We start from the raw sequence: 23,978 nt of genomic DNA, 5'->3' as shown, positions 1-23,978 counted from the left end.
CGGTGCAACTGCCAGTCTTCTTCATACATTAGACATTAAAAGAGCACTAATGTACTATATAGATAGAACAAAACCATTCAGAAAAACTAAACAGCTGTTTGTAGCCTTTCAAAAACCTAATACAGGTAACCCCATTTCAAAACAAAGATTAGCAAGATGGATAGTAAGATGCATCCAAACATGCTACGTTAAAGCCAAAAGACAACTCTTAGTTACTCCTAAAGCACATTCCACAAGGTAGAAAGGTGCTACAATGGCTTTTTTAGGAAACATACCAATAGCTGAAATATGTAAAGCAGCTACTTGGTCAACACCACATACATTTACTAAACACTATAGTGTAGATGTTTTAGCAACACAGCAAGCCACAGTAGGCCAAGCTGTACTCAGAACATTATTTCAAACAACTTCAACTCCTACAGGCTAACCACCACTTTTATGGGAGGACTAACTGCTTTGTAGTCTATGCACAGCATGCGTATCTGCAGCTACACATGCCATTGAACGGAAAATGTCACTTACCCAGTGTACATCAGTTCGTGGCATGTTCCGCTGCAGATTCACATGCACCCTCCCATCTCCCCGGCAGCCTGTAGTTGTTTAACAACATTTGTACAGATATATGTTTAACATTCCATTAGCACAGACATCTCTTTTCTGTATACTCTTATCACTCCTACCTTACCATCTGTGGGAAAACAATCTAACATGGAGTCGATGCCCATGCACAATGAAACTGAAGAGGAGGAGTCACTTGATCTTGTGACTGAAAAAACACGTCTTCGAAGAAAAACTACTTGTGACACTCTGAGCCCAACACTAGATGGCAGAAGTATATGCGCAGCATGTGAATCTGCAGCGGAATATGCCACAAATAGATGTACATTGGGTAAGTGACATTTTCCATATATATATATATATATATATATATTAAACAGCAAAGGTTACAGAGACATTATAATTCAGTTTGGAATTTACACACACAAAGTCATAGAAATGAATCGGTTATGGTTATCTCAAGTAACTATAATTGCCCTAAGGTAACCATAAGTTGTGCCCCCCATCCATGCAGTTTTTTTCTCAATAGTTTTACTACAAACACTACATTGATATTAGTAATGATGCCATCAAAGATGCCATGAATAGTGTAACATGTGATGTAATTGGCAGTGCATGACAGGGGCACGAGTTATAGTTACTTGAGATAACCACTATAATCGCTGAATTTCTGTGGTTTTGTGTATGTAAATTCAGAACCCCAATAAGCAGTCAACAATGACCTTGGAAAACAAAAGAAAATGGGATAGGGTAGGAATCCCCTAATCCCCTTTCCTTGGTCTTGGGGTCCTCCTGGAGCCCTGTCAGGGCAAAAAAGCGTTCTGGGAAAAAAAAAAATGCTGCAAAATCGCAGCGGATTCACAAATCTGTGGAGACCCATGCTTGTTTCCAACAAAGCCTCTGGGTAGTAGGCAGACATCTCTGTGACATTCAATCCAAAGATTTTGATGGGAATAAGACATAAATGTTAATTACTAGGAATATTTAACATCCATAACACTGGTAAATAAATGGACACACTACCAGGAGATACCAGGATTTGAACTTTCAGTTTACTGAGTGACAGTCAAAGGTCTCTGCTGTGCATCAAAACTTAACTATAACGTCCTAACCAAACATCCTGCTACTGTGACCCTTTGATGTCATTGTATGGAGAGACCATTGTCATAACAATCTCTCTGTCCATCAGTCATACATTTATAAAGCGCAGCAAATTACCTGTGAGGGTCTCAAGGCACTAGAGCCGTTTGCTGCTGCATGGGGGTATGATCATTCCAATTTCCAGGTCTTTAGTTCTCTTCTGAATTGCTGGAGGGACGGTGTGGTCCTAAGGTGCAGGGAAGACCGAACTCCGTGGGCCACCGCAAATCGGCTGAGTTGGCAGATATCTTTTTCACGAGGGGCTCACTTCAGCATGTTTGCAGTGCTCCGGGAAGGAGGCAGCAGTGATGGAGCTATGGAAGGGGGAAGGGTCCATGCGTGCTCCAGAGTGCACAGAGTTCATGATGGAGATAGTGCCTTGCCTGGTGAGAAGTTCCTACTGGGTGAGAAGGTGTTTGGGGTTTGTGTTCGTGCATGTGAGCCGGCAGAGGGTTGGCATTCAGGTTTTCGTAGATGGACAAGATCTGGTGGAAAAAGTCTGCAAAGTTGTTGCACCGTTCCTGGGAGGGAGTGCTGTCGTTCTCAGTGGCTGTGGGATTGGTGAACTTCTTCACAATGACGAAGAGTTCTTTGCTGTGATTTGCGCTGGCTTTCATGCAATCTCCTAGTGCATTCTTCTTGGTTTCTTTTTGGGGGGGGGAGGGGGGGGGGGGGGGTGTTACTGGTTAAAAGCAGTCCTGTAGGCTATGCAGTCTTCTTTTGCTTTTTTTTGCTGGTGTGCCAGTTCCTCTCTAGTTGTTGGCAGATTAATTTGGTGGAGTACAGTTCCTCGGTGAACCAACTTGCTCTTTTGCTTTGTTTTTAACCGTGGCTGTCTTGGTGGGGGGTGGCATTGGCGCATTCTGTGTTCCACTGGGAGAAACTCTTTGCTGGCACACCTAGACTGGAATCCTCAACCTTCAGTGTGAGGTTCTGAGATCTTAGCCACTAGGCTACAGGTGACTCCTTATGCTGTGGTGTCCCGACATTGGTGTGACATTCAACTCGAAGATTTTGATTGGAAAAATATGTAAATGTTACATCACAAGGAATGTTAAACATTCAGAACTCTAGTAAATTTATAGATGTACTGCCATGAAATAGGAGGATTTGAACCTTCAACCTACTGAGTGACAGTCCAAGAGCTTTATCAGAAGGCCACAAGTGACTCTGTTCTGCTGTGCATCAAAACGTAACTATAATCTTCAAATCGATCATCTTGCTAGTGTGATACTTTGAAGTCATTGCGTTGAGAGACCATTGCATTAACAGTCAGTCTCTCTCTCTCTCTCTCTCTCTCTCTCTCTCTCTCTCTCTCTCTCTCTCTCTCTCTCTCTCTCTTAAAATTGCACAGTTGACAGTTTTAGTCGGATAAGCCCTTTAAACATCCAAATGTGCATGCTTTTAAGGTTATTAATCCACACCTCAGTCTCATAACTTCTATTTGAAGGCAAGTTTCATGGGGCTGGAGAAGTATGATGCTCTTCCTTGATCCTGATAAAAAGCTATACACAGTGCTGCACGAGCTTTTTGTGCTAGCTCTTTCCCGTCTTCCGATTTTATTTTTGCGTTTCAGACCAGGAATTTGAAGGTTAGTTAGTTAGTTTTGGTGTCAAGCTTGGTTCAAAGAGACAGTTGAACTTTTGGGGTCACAGAGTCCCAGAAGCAGGGCTCCAGTTGGAGCTTGTTGGCTTGGATAGGGAAGCATTGCGAGGGCAAATGTCTGACCACAAAAGTAACAGTAAAATTGAAGCAGGAAGTGTTAATTTGTGTTGTCATAAAATGGGTCATTTCAGATTTCATCAGTGATATTATCAATGCAGAGCACATCATCAGCATTATAACATGTGAGAGTATAATAGATGCACTGAGAGGGTGCAAGTTATAGTTATTTCAGGGCTGAAGTTATAGTTACTTCAGTTAACTGTACCTAGTGAATCTCAACATTTTGTCAGTTTAAAATGTAATGCTACAACTGGCATTGTCGAATAACAGTAATATCACTAACTTTTGTTTTTTTACAGTGAATTTCTACGTTTGTTTTTAGTGTAGGTCACTTTAAATAGAATCAGGCCTATTGGTTTTTATCACGGGGTAATTGACAAGCATTTAAATAAAGCATTTGTAATCAAAACAATATGAAACTATTGTGAGCGTTTTTTGGGGGTTTTTTTTACACTCCTCAAGCCACATTATGCAGCCAGCAAACCAGTCACATGGCATTTTCAAGCTGAAGAGCAAACGTTTCAGCTTGGGGGTGCTTAAAAAATGACCAGCTCTTCCTGGTTCCATGTTTTATACACACTAGGATATTTTAAGAATTTCTGGGGGGCTGCTGTACGTCATCCACCCCATCACCCCACAGCAAAAAGGCTGGTAGTGCCCTGCTCAGATTAGACACAACCATGCATAGAAATCTATTTAAATTAGCCCATGAAGGGCATTATGGGGTGCTCCTTTCCAGAGCAGTGCATAATAAATGGAGGCTTAGGCCTCTCATATCTAATATATATACTACCTAATGACAGTTGCCACTAGGTAGTTATAGGTAGGACCATGTTTCTATACAAAAAGCGTTTTTTCACTTGCCTATATCTGTGCTTGATGAATCTCCACAAAACTTTACAAAAAATATTTCCAGCACCGCCAGCTGCTGCCTCGAATGTTTTGGGGTGATCCACCTGGGTGGGGGGGGGGGCGGGGGCTGGTCTCAAAACACGTTTTCCCCATTCATTTTTCTATAGGGATTTTGAACAGTGATAGCGCAAAAACTACTGTATGAAATTACAACAGATTTGGCAGGAAGGTAGGTCCTGGTCCAGAAAGAGTGTTTTTGTTTTTGTGTAATTCTGTTCAGTAGTTTTTGAGAAGTTAAAGGGAAAACAAATTTGTATATCTAGAGGTGCGAATGATTTGCAACATCTAATGATCTTGTGCTGAGATCTGATTGGCTGATAACACTTCAGTAACAGAAGCTGTTGAAGTGTTGTCAGCCATCTTGGGACTCAGCTTCAACCGAGTCTCAACCAAAATTAAAAAACAACAACAACAAAAAAGAGGGGGGGGGCAGGGTAAGAATAACCTGACCCCTTAGCTCTGGTAGGGTCCCAAAGGAATCCCCACCCCAAGGTCTAAAAATAATTTATTCTAAATTTTACAAGCAGAGATGCAGTGGATCCGCGGATCCGCTTGTAAAATTAAAATACAACCCATACTTGCTCACCTATACAGCAAGTTACACATCCATCCATTCAGTCTCCCATACAACAAATGATTCAACCACTCATTCACCCATAGACACACTCACGCATCAAAACAACCACTTACACTCACTGTATGGTGTCATGAGTGATGTAATATGTGAGGCCATAAGCAGTGTATTTTGGAAGTGCCAGTTATAGTTAGCTCAAAATAACTGCTGAATTTCTACGATTTTGTACAAGTAAACTCAGAACTCAACTATAACGTCCATGTTATCTTTGGTTTTTCAGTAAAAAAAAAAATTATTATTTTTCCTAACTATAACATGTATGTGTGTGTGTGTATATATATATATATATATCTGTCTGTCTGTCCTGGTCACACCTGGGCCATCCTCAGGATTGGTTTTGTTGTGGGCTGTGGGAGAAGCCCCAAGACCCCCACGGCCCTGCCAGCCCTCATTGTGGATGGCAGCGGGAGCCAATCACTTTGTTTTTTGGTGGGTGCCCAAGTGCTTACCCTGGGCATTCACATCTTTATAATCCATTGGGGGCTGCTAGGGGAGTCCTAGGGCCGCTGCTGCCAATGCCCCTTCCCCTTGAGGGAACTGACACTTTGTTTTTGTGGGCATCCATCTGGGGCACCCACATCTCCTCAGTTAGTTAGGAGGATGGGGGGGTTAGTTGGGGCCCATACCCTCACCCCCACCCCTGGCATTTTATTTTTTTATACATGCTACCCTGCCCCTCCATCCTTACATGTTTTTTATTACTTACTTTCAGGACCAGGGACTGCGTTCCAGAGTCCTAAAATGGCTGCCATCTCCTCTTTGCTGATGTGGTGGCAGCCAACCAGATCCTACCTCTAGGTATTCTATATATGCTGACTCCTCCGCAGCATCATATATACATAAACTTTGAAGCTTAATTTCCACACAAAAAAAACAAAAAACTTCTCAGCGGATTTTCCTCAGATCAAAAAAAAAAGCATGCTTCTGAAACAAGATGTCCGCAAAATTTGGTTTAATTCTGTTCAGTCGTTTTACGGTCTCTAATTTTCCTGTGGAAATTTCCAAGGGGGGGGGGGAAACAAGATTTGTACCCCCCCATCCCCAGACCCCCAAACTTTCCAGGAGTGAGCTGAGGTGGAAGAACATTTTTTTTTAAAGTTTTGTGAAGATCTTTCAAATGCTGCTAAGAGGCAGCCGTCACTGGGAGATATAAAAATATATCCCAGTGTTGGTTGCCAGTGGTTAGTTATCGTTACGACATATTTCCATAGGAAATCGTTTTTTGTTTTTTAAATAAATATATATATATACGTTAGTGGCAGTACGTAATAGGTAGTTATAATAAGCAACTAATTTTGATAGGAAAAGCGTTTTTTGGCTTTTCCCCAAAAAATGTCAAGTTGGGACTTGTTGTGCACGGAAAGAGTCGGGGCAATCTGTCAAGAGGTGGACGAGAAGGACAGGAGAGGTGTAAAAAAAAAAAAAAAAAGTTTTTCATGTTAATTCCCATAGAGAATTGTTACAGGTTTGAATAACTATAAACAATAAAAACGAACTTACTTTTCTCTCCATAAGAGGCATTGTGCAAGGAAGGAGCAAAGTGTCTGTGTCATGGAGCCACTATTTGGATTTTTTTCCTTGCCTTAGGGAATAAGACCAAATTTCCTTTTTTTTTTTCATTTTTTTTTTTTTCAAAAAACTTCTGTTTTTAGGGGAAGCAGAAGCCCTTGGAAGAGCCCAGAAGGCTATATATTCGGTAAAAGTAGACATTCTGTATCCAGCCAGGGCTAATTGTGCAAGGATTTCCCAAATAAATTAACCATTGGTATTTAAAAAAAAAAAAGATGCAATTAAGGAAAAGTTAGATATGTAGTAGGGGAAAAAATAGAAATGTGCGTTATGGTTTTCAGCTGTAACATTTTGTACAGAAGGTTAATCCCGCAACAGTAATATACTATTATGTGTTTCAGACTCTTCAAGTCGCAGAAAAATTCAGAGTTTTTAGGGCCTGATTTAGATTTTGGGGGACTTGGTAGCAACGGTAACGGATATCCTGTCTGACAAAATATAAATCCCATTATTTCCTATGGGATTTCTATTTTGGTGGCCGGGTTATCCGTTTACCGTTGTGATGGAGTGACCTGTCCGCTGAAATCTAAATCAGACCCCAAGTTTGTTAAATAAGTCATAATACCCAGAACGAACAATTAAGCCATTGCTGGCATCACTTGGCACTAAAAACTCTAATGAATACAAATTAGGAATGTAATGAAAATGAATATATCTTTCACCTAAGAATCTGAGTTTCGGGTTGGGGTTGATTTGTCCTGCTCGCAAATTCTAGATTAACTGTAATGCTAGGTAATCGTAAGGAAGTTTTGTGGACATTGACTATTCAAAAAGCAAAAACCCATTCAATAGAGAATAGTGAATATCCTATCTTCCTGCACCCCCACACTTAAGAACCCTTTAGCTACTGAGGTGAGGCTACCCTGAGGATGATTTTTTTTATTTTTTTTTTATCTTTGGAGCACTTTACAGTTAAGTCTTTAACTTTTTTCCCGCAAAGGCATCCAGGCCAAAGTTGCTTCTCTTTTTTCTGCAAGTTAAGGATTCTAAACCAACCCAACGTTTGTGGACTCAAAATATAGCATTTAAAGAGGGAGGAATGGTGTGCAAGACAGCTTTTCTTTTTTATATAACTAAAAATGGCAGGAATAAGCAGAGTTTTAAAAAAATATAAATATGTTTTCTTTACCACAGTTCTGCATGTTCCTCAGTGGCAGCCCACTTTTCATATTTTTGTAGTTTCATCCATTTACAAATTTTGTGGTGAAAAGACATCAACTTTTTTTCCATCAAAAGTGACCCTTTTTGCCAATGTGGATAGCAGTGGTATTTGGGCCCCGGCTTAGCCTCCTCCCAAATAAAACTACTGAACTTAGATCAAGATAGTGTGAGTTATGTCGATCCAGCTTAGTTGTCTTACCCAGAATGCACTGCACGTCTAAAACACTTGATAAAAGCACACATTTCCCTAACATTTCTGTGAGAAAGTTCTGGAATTTCAGGGGGTGTCATTAAAATTCCTACCACCTAACCTTCCCTATTTTCTCTGATTCAAATGATACCCCAGTTCTTTGTCTTGCTCTAGTGCCCATGACAAAAACGGATAAGAACTGACCATGCAAAGATCATATTGACTTTGTATGGTCAGATGTTTCATCTGTTCATCTCTGTGAGTAAATTTGTTTAAATAGGTTTAAAAAAAAAAAAAAAGCTCCATAATTTTTCACTATGTCTTCTAGGTGCAGTAGAATATTGATGCAGAGGTTGCACCACTACATAACCCTGAGTGTGCTAAAAAACATATAGGTTTTATGGGTGCAGAAAAAGACCAAGATGAATATATATTTGAACATCTGAACACTTACTTATTATATTTAAAAAATAAAAATAAAAAAAAAACAGCTCTGGCAAAATAAACTGTATAACGTGCTGGTACTTACTCTAATTCCAAGTCAAATAAGTCTAACATTAGTTACCATTATACATATGTTTGCTGCTACAAGAGCATTCGCTAAGGGACATATTAAGACAAATAAATTAATTTTCCCTTTCGGCGGGGTGACATAATACTGGACGGTTTAATAATCTTTATGGAATGCCTGAACTGTAAACTGGATTGGCAAAAACCCTCCTGAAAAGATGCTGTTGATTTAATACTCTTTAAAGTGACCTTGCTTTTCACCTCCATTTGCATCAGACCAGAATCCTTGTGTCATCAACAGTTCTAATCCAGTAACTTTTATTTCAACCTCTGGATAGGACAGAGTTAAGCACCTCTCCTGCAGTTTAATATTTGGCTGCTTTTTGCTCTTTCTCATTCTTAAAAGGGGCATTTTTCAGTTTGTTTTTCTGATTTGCAAGCAAAAAGAAGTCCCTCCTTTGCACATTGTTGCTGCCCTGGGGATTACTAGTCCCCTCTCCACCGGCTTTAATGTGGCGGTTGCTCCACCATGTAAAATTTGTCAGAGACATGGTGCCGGGGGTCCCATGGGGGCCCATGCACTTGGCATGGGCAGTGCAGGCGCCCCTGTGGCCAGCTCTGTTGCGTGTTTCACTGTCTGCTTGGCAGATGGTGACAAGCGCGACGGGTGCTGATGCACCGCAACATTGCCACCAGCTCTATTATGAGCTGGCTTCAGTGTGTGGGCTGTTTCCCGCTGGACTGGCGGGCGTAAACTCTGTTTCCGCCTGCCGACACAGCAGGAAGCCTGTAATAGCCCTCACAGTTGGGTCACCGCACTGGCGGTTTTCTGACTTCGCGGCTTCGGCAGACAGGCTTTTCCGTCCGCCAATAATTCAGTGACACCTCTCGGTGTAGCTGGGGATTTCACTGCAGGGATATGAACAGACGCAACTGAGTGGCCGTGAAAATGAAGTCTTGCATAAACTACCGGAGCGAACAGCAAAATTTCTCTTTCTTCCTCTTACGCAGAGTAAAGGAATCCTCAAAAACAATACAGCAGCTGTGTACTACTTGAACAAACGAGGTGGAACAAAGTCTGTCTTCCTGCACCATTGGGCTGATCGGCCAGTGTGACTGGATGATTCCTAAAAGCATGTGTTTCATGGCATTTCATCAGAAGGGTAAAATTAATATCCAAGCAGATGCCCTGCGTTACCAGGCTGGCGGATAGATGAATCAGCTGAATCTCTACTAATGGAGAGAGGGAGTTCCCCAAATCGCTCCGTTAACAACAGGGTAGTCATAAATGTTGTTAGATTATATCTCGTTTTGAAGAAGAAGAGAATTATGTAGGGGCTGTTGTCCTTATCGATTTGTCAACAAAGATCTTCTACACCTTTCTGTTGGCACCCCCTCCCCCCGTGCACAGCACTTTGTAAAAAGTGGAGATTTTGGAGAACTTGACAGCTATATTCATAGCCCACTTACTGAGAAAGACGTTATCAGATTTGATTTTACTGTCGAACAGCTTCCTGGGATTTTCTTGGGTTCCGGTTCTCCTGATTCACCAGGCCAGAAATATTTTCTATGCCTGAAAAACATTTCTTAATTTGAATCAGATTCCTGAAAAGTCATCAAATGCACATCCAGTCTTGCAGAGACAAACATTGCCATCACATGAACCACCAGGAAAGGCTTTGCAGTGTACAGGAATAAGTGTATTTTTTATCACTGGGGACTTGAACATCAACCATTTGCAGGCTCTTCTAGATTATTTGGGGACTTAATGAGAAATGTTGCTAACGGTGTGCCTCAGCGGGTTTGCATACCTAAATACTACAAAATACACTTTTTTGGGGAAAAATGGGGCAGTTAGAAGACGCTTTGGTGGCTTTTTACTTTTACCTCTGTCAATGAAAGAACATCCTTCCCAGTAAAATGTCAGCTTGGTCCTTCCCTCTTTAATGTATAATCCATTCAAATCTTTGCTTCTTTTGGCATTGATCTTTTCTTTCCGACTCTTGTCTTTGCAAGAAAAATTGTTGTGCTTAGAGGTCACTGTCCGGACTTGACCCCGGGGGACAAACTCAAGACTGGTTATGATGATATCCACCAATCTTCTCCCTAAGAGGTAGGTAAGTGAAAACTTACAGACTGCCCATCAGCACCTTGTTGATGGGAAAAGGGACAAGAGGCTTGAGGAAGAAAAGAGATGAAACACCACTGCAGCACCTTTTCTACTGGACTAAAAATGTAAGGTGACTCATAACGGGATCGATGGAAAAGCTGCTAATAGGTAGGTGAAATGTTTGAGGAAAGATAGAATAGTTAAGCATTTGGTAAGTAAGGCAATTAGATCATTAGTCTGGACGAGTAGACTTGCTTACCCCATGCTCAGATAATTGACATTTCCCAAAACTTGTACAATACCAGCAGACACTCCTCCCAACCCATCCTAGGTCTCTATGCCTTCTGGTCACTGCTGTCATTGGCATTTTCCAAACCTTGTACAGTACCAGGAGACCCTCTTTCCAACCCATCCTAGGTCTCTATGCCTTCTGGTCACTGATGTCATTCTGTGTGTCAATCTATGAGTAGGTCTCGCTTCTTGCTCACCTGACTGGTTTTGGGCACACTTGACTAAGCCTGTTGTGACACTGATAGTCTTTTAGAAGTGTGCATAATAATTTTCTATAAAGACAAAATGGCATTTAGAGCAGCCTCCTCTTTCATTCCTAAGATTTTGATATTTCATTTTGATCAGAAATTGAATTGTCCAATTTTTAACCTTGTGTTTTCTTAACTGAAGAAATTTTACACACCCTGAATATGTAGAGAACGCTTAGGTGTTACTTGGAAGGAATTAAATTCAGATCATCTTTTCATCACCTATGGTTCTCTCAACCCAGATAACAAAATGTTAAAGGCTGCAGGTGACAGATGGATGTATGTATCATGCTTATTAAAAGCTTATGACAAGTTCAACCACCTCCAAGACACCACTGTGTTTCAGCTACAGCTTACGGAGCGTTGGTGGCTTGCCAGAGGCATGCTTTCACAGGAATCTAGCAGACTGCTACTTATCCTACTCATCATGTGTTTTTAAGAATTACTCACTGAATGCTTTTTCCCACGAAGATGCAGCTATTAACTAGGAGTATCAATGCAACCGGTTTGCCTGTAGTTTATTCTGGTGTATGCTGCTGTATATCCCCAAGCAATTTTGAGGAGTGTGGTTCCGAACTAGGTATGAAAGAAGGTAGAGCAGAAACCAGAGCAAGGAAACTTACCTTGCTGGCCATTCTGGTAGTTTAACTGCTTTCCGTTCCTCATACACTAAATCATTCCAGTTATCTCCTCCTTAAGCATGTGTCTCTTTTCTCTTTCTAACCCTAAATGTTGGGGGGGGGGGGGGGGGGGGCGGTGGACTTATGGGCTCTATTCTGGGGTGGTTGGTGACACAGTGTTAACGGTTTGGCTGGTGCTCTTGAGGAGACATTGGTCCCTTTGGAAAAGTCTTGCATTGGCAACATATTTTAGGAGAAATGTTCTTGTGTTGCTTGTGGTGCCAGCATTCACAACCAGGTGGTATGGAATGAAAGACAGAACTAAGAATGCTGGAATCACCATTAAGCTGATGTTTAGGTCTTGTCTACACAGTGCATAAGCTGCAAGGTGTATTGTTTACAATTCAGTGGGTTTACAGCTGTCCCGCAGCATACCATTAGTTATTCTAGTTGTCATTTTCATTTGCAGTCTTTTGGTTGCTTAGCTCCCTTAAGCTTCCCTTCCTTTCTCGTGCTAGCGCCTTCTTGGAGCATGGACCAAGTACATGTGGCGTTCTTCGCCTTTGTTCTTCGTCATCTTTTTTGCAATCTGCTTTCCTACTTCTTGTAAGAAAGGCATACAGCTTTTTTATTTATGTTGCTTTCACCCTGCCTGCCATCTGTATTGACGCTTTAGTTACTTACAATCACAACTTTACTTCTCCCTGCCATTCTACACTACTCCACTCCATGCAACTGTACTCTCTAGCACTCCACATAGTGCCACTCTAAAGCACTGCACTACTCTACTCTTTGTGCCATTCTGCCACTGCACACCACTCTATTCCAAGCCACTCTACTCTACACTACTCCGCACCATTCTTTGCCACTATACTCTATACCACTCCTCTCTACGCTATTCCACGTCACTCCAGTCAGTGCCACTCTGCGCTAGTCTATACACATTGAAGTCAATATTTATTGTTTAGATTAATTAAAATCATTACACTATACAAAAAGCACATTCAAAAGAGCTCAGTAGCACAAGTGCAACATAGATCACAGAGTGCGAGTGAAGGGTAAAAAGATGGGAATTAAATAAGATAAAAACAAAAGGTTTAAAATTAGTGGATCTTAAAAAGATTCATTAGAATAAAAATAAAAGTTTTTTTAAATGAACTGACACCACGGGAGGAGAGATAACATAATTCAGGAGAGCGCATCTACTTGACGCCGCTCCACTCTATGCTACTCCATTGTATCCTACAACACTCACAGTACTGCACCATGTTTCGCCACTATTCTACACCACCCTACTCTGCCACTCCAGTCCATGCCACTCCACACAGTGCCAGTGTACTCTACACCACTCTACGTAACGCCCCATTACTCCACACCACTCTACTATATGCCACTCTCCTCATATTCTACTTTTATTCCTCATAAAAAATAATGCAGCAAGGTACCAATGATTTAAGTTTGATTATTGTGTGGTGAGGCCATGTATTATATGGAATACAGTATCCTCTGCCCTAAGAAAAACAATATTGCAAGTCACATCGGAGTTCCAGGATATTATAAAGGATCTTTGCCTGCGGCCTTATTGGTTTACTCCGTCATGGGGCTCCTCAGTGACTGGCAAAATCTTTAAAATTCACAGCAAAAGGTGCTTTATGCCATATAAACTCTAGTAATGTGTGGGTGGGGGTTTCAAACATCCTGTTTTAAGAATGATCTTCTGTCCGTTCCATTTAAATATACTGTTTTAGTGCTTCAAATGTTCTGTAGAATTAAACGGTACAGATGAGACATTTGTGCTTGATCCTACTACTAATGGTAGTTAAAGGCACATCAAATGTACCTATTATCTATATCAAGTTGTCTGCTTCCTTCTTTTAATAAGTGTTTGAATATGACTAAACTGTTTAAAAGCAGTTTTTGTTTTGCACATTTATTGTGAAGAATATGAATATCATTTTCTCTTGTAGGAGCTAAACATAGATGTTGCCGATGTGGAGAGCTTGCTGGTGCAGTGCATATTAGACAAGTATGTATTTTGTTCTTGCATTTGATCTATGTATGTGGTATATACGTAGTGCAAGCCTAGCAAGGGAATGCTGTACAGTAAAGAAGTGATATAGAGGTGCTAAATGGCGAAGAACACAGGGAGAGATCCGAGATGAACTGGGGTGTGTGATAAGGTACAAAGAGTGACTGCAAGGCTGCGCCCTTCTGATGCGGACTGTAATTGGGATATTACATTGCAGCAGAGTAGGGTTTTGAGTTGTATTCTTAAGTGAAAAGCTGAGGGTACCTGTTGATTATTGATGGAGATTGAGTTCCACCTGTTTGGCGTATAGAAGAAAAGGACTTTTGGTCTCTCTTGTCCCAGCACTTCTTGGATTCCAGAATCTATAATTGCTTTGGAAACTGCTTCTTACAGGATCAGAATTAACACTGACTTAAATAGAAATAAAAGGGATTCATGTAGTTTTCACCAGTGTTGTCTTCCAATTAATTTCCTGGCTTTCTGCATGTTCTACGCAAAAATAGGTCTATTATCCTGAACCCTTCCTTGGACTGGCTGAATGGTTTGTAATCTTTATCATGTCTCCCACTGGACACCAACTCCAGGGAGTCTCGTCTGCTTTCCCTTACAATGGACATGCAGATGAGATCTGTGACAGACCCAGCCAGGAGTTTCACTGTTTCCACCACTAACACCACTGTGATAATTCACACTAGGGCATCAACTCTCACCTAGCCTCTTTCTTCAGTAATTGCTTTCTGTGTCCATGTCCTTATCTTTATGCCACTTTCAGGTAAGTCTCTGCAATAGACAGTGGTAGCGGGAAATTCAACTCCTATTTATCCTTCAAACAGCTGTATTCAGTAGTATAAAGTAGGTACGAGTCTTTTGTCAACACCCCTTGCCCTCTTTCCTCCTGTCTGCTTGGATACCCTTGGAAACACCCTCCTGGCTTTTCACTTTTCCACTTCCCTCTCGTTGGATTGCTAGTTGTCATTGTTCTGCTGTACTCCCCTTGCTTGGCCATCCTCCCTTGCTCCAGCTTGTCCGTCCCTCTCTGCATCTGTTCGCTCTAGCTCCTTTCAATTCCATAGACCTTTAACACACTTTTCCTACTCCTGCCTCCTCTTTTACTTGGCAGTCTGAAAGTGACCACACCAGTTCTTCAAGGCTGCAGCCCCTTTTCCTCAGCTACTCTGTCTCCTTCCAACTCAAGTTACAGTCCCTTTGTGGTTATTCTAGCTAAGTCAGAAACAAGTCTGATTCCTTTCCTCTATCACACTGCTCTTAATAGAAAGTTTAAAACTCAATCAGAATTGCAGGATAGCAGAAAGCCAAATGAACCGTTAGGTGCTCAAGATGGTAGTGGTGGCATTTCCTATCTGCTTAAGTTGGCAATGAAAGATCTGAACAAACAGTTTCCCAGTGATTTGTCCAATATTCCAACTAATCAAATGATCGATCGTGCTTTTCAGTCATCTAAGGCTACACTGTATAAGAAACATCCTGTGTCAATGGCAGTTAAACAAGAGTTGTATATGTTATTTGTACTGTGACTTAGTTGGGATTAGTTCTGCACAAAATAAAGCAGCTTGGTGAAAATAAACTACTGGAAAAATGTCATGGTGATGAATTTTAACCACTGCCCTAGGCTGGTGTAAAACCAATAAGCCTTATACAAGAGCCTCTGGATCCCTGTGCAGACTAGAAGGCTTTGATTTTTTCCTCCTTGGTCCTCTTTGAATTTAAAATCTTCACCAAGTTTTGAGTAAACTAGAATAACCTTCCTTTCTGCACAAAATATTAACGGTATTAAGACTCCTATGGAATTGTGTGAGCTGTTCAAGAATGCTGATGTGACCACTCATGTGCATTCTTTGCCTGGTGTACAATCGGTTTCAGAGGTAACATTATAATTTCTTAAGACTATATTTTTCTTTTTTTTTTCAAAAGCTTTGACAGTGGTGGTGTCCACAAACTGTAAAACTGTCTGTGAAGGTTATGTTGGTGACAACTACATAGAAAGAAACAAAAACAAGATGCTAAATAAGTAGCAAATACCCACCAGTAACTATAAGAATTATACATGGTTTCCCCTGAACCATGAATAATAAATCTCCCTCAAGGTGTTCTTTTATTCAAACCCTAGCCCTACTGGATACAAGAAACCCAGTGCAGTCTGGTTTAAACCAGTGCACAGTAAATGGTATTGGTAATGTATACATTTTAACATTTCTAAAAGAACATCCAAGATGGCTGATGGCGAGGGAGCTCTGTGGTGAGCTCTTGAGACCAGTGATCACATTCCATGTTAATCTCATGTAGGCCTCTGCCATCCTCCATTGAAAATGTGCTTACCAAGGACCCTCAGGGAAGGAGTGGCTGCTTGACTTGCCTAAAACAGTGACATTACTTACCTAGGAACAGATCCACTCTGAGCCCACTCAACAATGAACTTGGAGTAATGAGGCTGACAGAGCAGCCTCCTTCAGGCACAAGGCACCTTCTAGTTTTGACACGCTTCTCTGTGCCCTGAGCTGAGGTTGTTCTGAAGCCGCACCTGTTTTTCAGCATGTGGTGGAACTAGGATAGGCAACAGTGTGCCTCACAAAGCAATTTGAGAAACCTGGAAATTCAGTGAACTCTTATAGAGGCCCATATAAGAGGCCATAACCCAGCTCAGGTGCCCTCCTCTATCAGGCCCAGGGCTCATAACATTGAAGAAACAACAGCCTTCTTCCTACCATAGGAAGAAACCGAAAAAAAGGCCTGACCTTGCTGCAGCCTCCAAACCCTCCTAGGCTGTCCCCTCACTCTGGTCCAGTTGGTGGCAGGATTCGCCATCACCTGCCCCACTGGGAATCCATCACTATGGACTGGTGAGTTCTGCAGATCATTTGAAGTGACTACTCCCTCCCCTTCAAATCTGCCCCACCAGCCATGCATCGATCATTCAGCCATTTACCAGCCATTTACCATTTCCTGGCACTCCTTCGCCAGGAAGTCGTGGCTCTCTTAGCCAAGGGAGCCATAGCGAGGGTCCCTGCGCCAGAAGTAGGTTGTGGTTATTATTCCTGCTACTTTCTGGTGCCCAAAAAGGACAAGGGCTTACGTCCTGTCCCAGACCTTCGGGCCCTCAATCTCTTCCTCAAGAAGGAGAAATTCAACATGCTCACCCTGGCTCAGGTACCATCTGTCTTGGACCCAGAAGACTGGGTGGCAGCGTTGGACTTGCAGGACTCTTACTTCCATTTTCTGATCCTGCTTGCCCACAAACGTTACTTACGATTCGTGGTAGGTCACGAGTGTAAGGAAATGCCTCCTTGGGATGGTTACCCCCTGACTTTTTGCCTTTGCTGATGCTAAGTTTTGATTTGAAAGTGTGCTGAGGCCTGCTAACCAGGCCCCAGCACCAGTGTTCTTTCCTTAACCTGTACCTTTGTTTTCGCAATTGGCACACCCTGGCATCCAGGTAAGTCCCTTATAACTGGTACCCCTGGTACCAAGGGCCCTGATGCCAGGGAAGGTCTCTAAGAGCTGCAGCATGTCTTATGCCACCCTGGGGACCCCTCACTCAGCACAGAGACACTGCTTGCCAGCTTGTGTGTGCTAGTGAGGGCAAAACGAGTAAGTCGACATGGCACTCTACTCGGGGTGCCATGCCAACCTCACACTGCCTATGCAGTATAGATAAGTCACCCCTCTAGCAGGCCTTACAGCCCTAAGGCAGGGTGCACTATACCATAGGTGAGGGCACAAGTGCATGAGCACTGTGCCCCTACAGTATCTAAGCAAAACCTTAGTGCCGGGTAGCCATAAGAGTCTATGGTCTGGGAGTCTGTCAAACAAGAACTCCACAGCACCATAATGTCAACACTGAAAACTGGCAAGTTTGGTATGTAGGAGGCTGGACTGGCTTGTAGTGAGTACCAAGGGGTACTTGCACCTTGCACCAGGCCCAGTTATCCCTTATTAGTGTATAGGGTGTCTAGCAGCTTAGGCTGATAGATAATGGTAGCTTAGCAGAGCAGCTTAGGCTGAACTAGGAGACGTGTGAAGCTACTACAGTACCACTTAGTGTCATATGCACAATATCATAAGAAAACACAATACACAGTTATACTAAAAATAAAGGTACTTTATTTTTATGACAATATGCCAAAGTATCTTAGAGTGTACCCTCAGTGAGAGGATAGGAAATATACACAAGATATATATACACAATAGCAAAAATATGCAGTATAGTCTTAGAAAACAGTGCAAACAATGTATAGTTACAATAGGATGCAATGGGGAAACATAGGGATAGGGGCAACACAAACCATATACTCCAGAAGTGGAATGCGAACCACGAATGGACCCCAAACCTATGTGACCTTGTAGAGGGTCGCTGGGACTATTAGAAAATAGTGAGAGTTAGTAAAATAACCCACCCCAAGACCCTGAAAAGTGAGTGCAAAGTGCACCAAAGTTCCCCTAAGGACAAAATAGTCGTGTTAGAGGGAGAATGCAAGGAAAACACAAATCAGCAATGCAACAACGATGGATTCCTGTCTGAAGGTACCTGTGGAACAAGGGGACCAAGTCCAAAAGTCACAAGCAGCTCGGAGATGGGCAGATGCCCAAGAAATGCCAGCGGTTGGTGCAAAGAAGCTCTTACTAGGCTGAAGAACTGTGAATACTGCAGGAACGACAAGGGCTAGAGACTTCCCCTTTGGAGGATGGATCCCCCACGCCTTGGAGAGTCGTGCAGAAGTGTTTTCCCGCCGGATGGACGCCAACAAGCCTTGCTACACGCAAATCGTGCGTTTGGCGTTTTTGGACGCTGCTGGGGCCCAGGAGGGACCAGAAGGTCGCAAATTGGACCTGCAGAGAGAGGGGACGTCGAGCAAGACAAAGAGCCCTCACTGAAGCAGGTAGCACCCGGAGAAGTGCCAGAAACAGGCACTACGAGGATGCGTGAAACGGTGCTCGCCGAAGTTGCACAAAGGAGTCCCACGTCGCCGGAGACCAACTTAGAAAGTCGTGCAATGCAGGTTAGAGTGCCGTGGACCCAGGCTTGGCTGTGCACGAAGGATTTCCGCCGGAAGTGCACAGGGGCCGGAGTAGCTTGCAAAGTCGCGGTTCCCAGCAATGCAGCCCAGCGAGGTGAGGCAAGGACTTACCTCCACCAAACTTGGGCTGAAGAGTCACTGGACTGTGGGGGTCACTTGGACGGTGTCGCTGGATTCGAGGGACCTCGCTCGTCGTGCTGAGAGGAGACCCAAGGGACCGGAGATGCAGCTTTTTGGTGCCTGCGGTTGCAGGGGGAAGATTCCGTCGACCCACGGGAGATTTCTTCGGAGCTTCTGGTGCAGAGAGGAGGCAGACTACCCCCACAGCATGCACAAGCAGGAAAACAGTCGAGAAGGCGGCAGGATCAGCGTTACAGAGTTGCAGTAGTCGTCTTTGCTACTATGTTGCAGGTTTGCAGGCTTCCAGCGCGGTCAGCGGTCGATTCCTTATCAGAAGGTGAAGAGGGAGATGCAGAGGAACTCGGCTGAGCTCATGCATTCGTTATCTGAAGTTTCCCCAGAGACAGAGACCCTAAATAGCCAGAAAAGAGGGTTTGGCTACCTAGGAGAGAGGAAAGGCTACTAACACCTGAAGGAGCCTATCACAAGGAGTCTCTGACGTCACCTGGTGGCACTGGCCACTCAGAGCAGTCCAGTGTGCCAGCAGCACCTCTGTTTCCAAGATGGCAGAGGTCTGGAGCACACTGGAGGAGCTCTGGACACCTCCCAGGGGAGGTGCAGGTCAGGGGAGTGGTCACTCCCCTTTCCTTTGTCCAGTTTCGCGCCAGAGCAGGGGCTAAGGGGTCCCTGAACCGGTGTAGACTGGCTTATGCAGAATTGGGCACCTCTGTGCCCAACAAAGCATTTCCAGAGGCTGGGGGAGGCTACTCCTCCCCTGCCTTCACACCATTTTCCAAAGGGAGAGGGTGTCACACCCTCTCTCAGAGGAAGTTCTTTGTTCTGCCATCCTGGGCCAGGCCTGGCTGGACCCCAGGAGGGCAGATGCCTGTCTGAGGGGTTGGCAGCAGCAGCAGCTGCAGAGAAACCCCAGGAAGGGCAGTCTGGCAGTACCAGGGTCTGTGCTACAGACCACTGGGATCATGGAATTGTACCAACAATGCCAGGATGGCATAGAGGGGGCAATTCCATGATCATAGACATGTTACATGGCCATATTCGGAGTTACCATGGTGAAGCTACATATAGGTAGTGACCTATATGTAGTGCACGCGTGTAATGGTGTCCCCGCACTCACAAAGTTCAGTGAATTGGCTCTGAACAATGTGGGGGCACCTTGGCTAGTGTCAGGGTGCCCTCACACTAAGTAACTTTGCACCTAACCTTTACCAGGTAAAGGTTAGACATATAGGTGACTTATAAGTTACTTAAGTGCAGTGTAAAATGGCTGTGAAATAACGTGGACGTTATTTCACTCAGGCTGCAGTGGCAGGCCTGTGTAAGAATTGTCAGAGCTCCCTATGGGTGGCAAAAGAAATGCTGCAGCCCATAGGGATCTCCTGGAACCCCAATACCCTGGGTACCTCAGTACCATATACTAGGGGATTATAAGGGTGTTCCAGTAAGCCAATGTAAATTGGTAAAAATGGTCACTAGCCTGTCAGTGACAATTTGGAAAGAAATGAGAGAGCATAACCACTGAGGTTCTGATTAGCAGAGCCTCAGTGAGACAGTTAGTCACTACACAGGTAACACATACAGGCACACTTATGAGCACTGGGGCCCTGGGTTACCAGGGTCCCAGTGACACATACAACTAAAACAACATATATACAGTGAAAAATGGGGGTAACATGCCAGGCAAGATGGTACTTTCCTACACAACCCCCCCCCCAAACGAAGGACAATAAGACTAGCCATTACCTGATGAGTCTTCATTGTCTAAGTGGAAATATCTGGAGAGTCCATCTGCATTGGAGTGGCTACTCCCAGGTCTATGTTCCACTGTATAGTCCATTCCCTGTAGGGATATGGACCACCTCAACAATTTAGGATTTTCACCTTTCATTTGTTTTAGCCAAAGTAGAGGTTTGTGGTCTGTCTGAACAATGAAGTGAGTGCCAAACAGGTATGGCCTCAACTTCTTCAGAGCCCAGACCACAGCAAAGGCCTCCCTCTCAATGGCAGACCAACGCTTTTCTCTAGGGGTCAACCTTCTACTAATAAAAGCAACAGGTTGATCCTGGCCCTCAGAATTAAGTTGTGATAGGACTGCCCCTACTCCTAATTCAGATGCATCAGTTTGGACATAGAATTTTTTAGAGTAACAAGGGCTTTTCAGGACAGGTGCAGAGCACATGGCCTGCTTCAGCTCCTCAAAAGCTTTCTGACAGTTTGCTGTCCATAATACCTTTTTAGGCATTTTCTTGGATGTGAGGTCATTAAGAGGGGCTGCAATGGAGCCATAGTTCTTAATGAACCTCCTGTAATACCCAGTGAGGCCTAGGAAGGCTCTCACTTGAGTCTGAGTGGTAGGGGGAATCCAATCAATAATAGTTTGGATTTTCCCCTGAAGTGGTGCAATCTGTTCCCCACCAACAAGGTGTCCCAGATAAACCACCTTACCCTGCCCTATCTGGCACTTTGAAGCCTTGATAGTGAGGCCTGCCTTTTGCAGGGCCTCCAAAACTTTCCAAAGGTGGACCAGGTGATCATCCCAGCTGGAGCTAAAGACAGCTATATCATCCAAATATGCTGCACTGAAAGCTTCCAGCCCTTGCAGGACTGTGTTCACCAACCTCTGAAAAGTGGCAGGTGCATTTTTCAAACCAAAAGGCATTACAGTAAACTGGTAATGTCCTCCAATGGTAGAAAATGCAGTCTTAGGTTTAGCATCTTCTGACATTTTGATCTGCCAATACCCTGCAGTCAAATCAAAAGTGCTTAGATACTTGGCAGATGCCAGTGTATCTATTAGCTCATCTGCCCTGGGTATAGGGTGAGCATCTGTTTTGGTTACCAAGTTGAGACCTCTATAGTCTACACAAAACCTCATTTCCTTCTTTCCATCTTTAGAATTGGGTTTTGGTACCAGTACCACAGGAGAAGCCCATGGACTGTCAGAGTGCTCAACCACTCCTAGTTCCAACATCTTCTGAACTTCTTGCTTTATGCAGTCCCTGACATGGTCAGGCTGCCTATAGATCTTACTTTTGACAGGTAAACTGTCTCCAGTATCTATAGTGTGCTCACACCAAGAAGTGGTGCCTGGCACAATGGAGAAGAGTTCTGAAAATTGTCCTAGGAGATTTATGCAATTATCTTTCTGCTCAGCAGTAAGACAATCAGCCAAAACTACACCTTCCACAAGAGCATCTTGTTCTGTGGAAGAGAAGAGATCAGGTAGAGGATCACTGTCTTCTTCCAGTCCCTCATCTGTTGCCATGAGCAGGGTGAGATCAGCCCTGTCATAGTAGGGTTTCAGGCGGTTGACATGGAGCACCCTAAGGGGACTCCTGGCAGTGCCTAAGTCAACCAAGTAGGTGACTTCACCCTTCTTTTCAACAATTGTGTGTGGACCACTCCATTTATCTTGGAGTGCTCTTGGGGCCACAGGCTCCAAGACCCACACTTTCTGCCCTGGTTGGTACTGAACCAAAACAGCCTTCTGATCATGCCATTGCTTCTGGAGCTCTTGGCTGGCCTGAAGGTTTTTACTGGCCTTTTTCATGTACTCAGCCATCCTTGATCTGAGGCCAAGTACATAGTCCACAATATCCTGCTTAGGAGCTTTTAAAGGTTGTTCCCAACCCTCCTTTACAAGTGTGAGTGGACCCCTAACAGGGTGTCCAAAAAGAAGTTCAAAGGGGCTGAAGCCCACTCCTTTCTGGGGTACCTCCCTGTAGGCAAAAAGGAGGCATGGTAGAAGGATATCCCATCTCCTGCGGAGTTTTTCAGGGAGTCCCATAATCATGCCTTTGAGAGTTTTATTAAATCTCTCCACCAGTCCATTTGTTTGTGGATGATAGGGTGTTGTGAACTTGTAAGTTACACCACACTCCTTCCACATGGCCTTTAAGTATGCAGACATGAAATTGCTTCCTCTGTCTGATACTACTTCCTTTGGGAAGCCCACCCTGGAAAATATTCCCAGGAGGGCCTTTGCCACTGCAGGAGCTGTAGTGGTCCTTAAAGGAATAGCTTCAGGATATCTTGTGGCATGGTCCACTACCACCAAGATAAACCTATTGCCTGAAGCAGTAGGAGGGTCAAGGGGGCCAACTATGTCAACCCCTACCCTTTCAAAGGGAACCCCAACCACAGGCAGTGGGATAAGGGGTGCCTTTGGAGTGCCACCTGTCTTGCCACTGGCTTGACAGGTTTCACAGGACTTACAAAATTCTTTTGTGTCCTCAGACATCCTAGGCCAATGAAACAGTGGTACCAATCTGTCCCAAGTTTTCATTTGACCCAGGTGCCCAGCTAAGGGAATGTCATGTGCCAGTGTTAGGAGGAACTTTCTGTACTCCTGAGGAATCACTAATCTCCTGGCAGCTCCAGGTTTAGGATCCCTTTGCTCAGTGTACAAGAGGTTGTCCTCCCAGTAAACTCTGTGTGAGTCACTGACATCCCCATTAGCCTGTTTGACAGCTTGCTGTCTGAGACCCTCTAATGTGGGACAGGTTTGCTGTGCCACACTCAGCTCCTCTCTGGCAGGCCCCCCTTCACCCAAAAGCTCAGCAGTGTCTGCTTCCAGCTCCTCTGGTGTAGGTTCTGCACAGGGAGGGAATTCTTCTTCCTCAGAAGTAGAATCCACTGTAGAGGGAGGGATAGTAGGAAGTGGTTTGCTTCTACTAGCCCTAGCTTTAGGGAGCACTTGGTCCATTGTTCCAGGATCCAAGCTTCCCTGTCCTTTTTGCTTTTTGGCCTGAGCCCTTGTCAAAGCAAAAATATGCCCTGGGATGCCCAGCATTGCTGCATGGGCCTCCAACTCCACATCTGACCAAGCTGATGTCTCCAAATCGTTCCCTAATAGACAGTCTACAGGTAAATCTGAAGCTACCACAACTTTCTTTGGACCAGATACCCCCCCCCAGTTGAGATTTACAACAGCCATGGGGTGGCTTTGTGTTATGTTGTGAGCATCGGTTACTTGGTACTGGTGTCCAAGTATGTGTTGTTCAGGGTGCACCAGTTTCTCAATCACCATTGTGACACTGGCACCTGTGTCCCTGTAGGCCTGGACCTCAACACCATTTATTAGGGTTAGTTGCTTGTACTTCTCCAAGTT

At 43.9% G+C, this 23,978-nt stretch overlaps 1 protein-coding gene across 2 annotated transcripts in view; it reads left to right on the top strand.

The window, feature by feature from the left end:
- COPS2 (COP9 signalosome subunit 2) overlaps positions 1-23,978 on the top strand; it is a 221,018-nt gene that overhangs the window by 170,559 nt on the left and 26,481 nt on the right. For both annotated transcript variants that reach the window (XM_069222508.1, XM_069222507.1), the window contains exon 12: positions 13,636-13,694. In XM_069222508.1, the coding sequence (XP_069078609.1) occupies positions 13,636-13,694 (59 nt within the window). The remainder of the gene's footprint in view (positions 1-13,635; positions 13,695-23,978) is intronic.

This window comes from Pleurodeles waltl, chromosome 3_1, assembly GCF_031143425.1.
Source record: "Pleurodeles waltl isolate 20211129_DDA chromosome 3_1, aPleWal1.hap1.20221129, whole genome shotgun sequence".
NCBI classification, from domain to species: domain Eukaryota; kingdom Metazoa; phylum Chordata; class Amphibia; order Caudata; family Salamandridae; genus Pleurodeles; species Pleurodeles waltl.
This window is presented reverse-complemented; position numbering and strand designations above follow the sequence as displayed.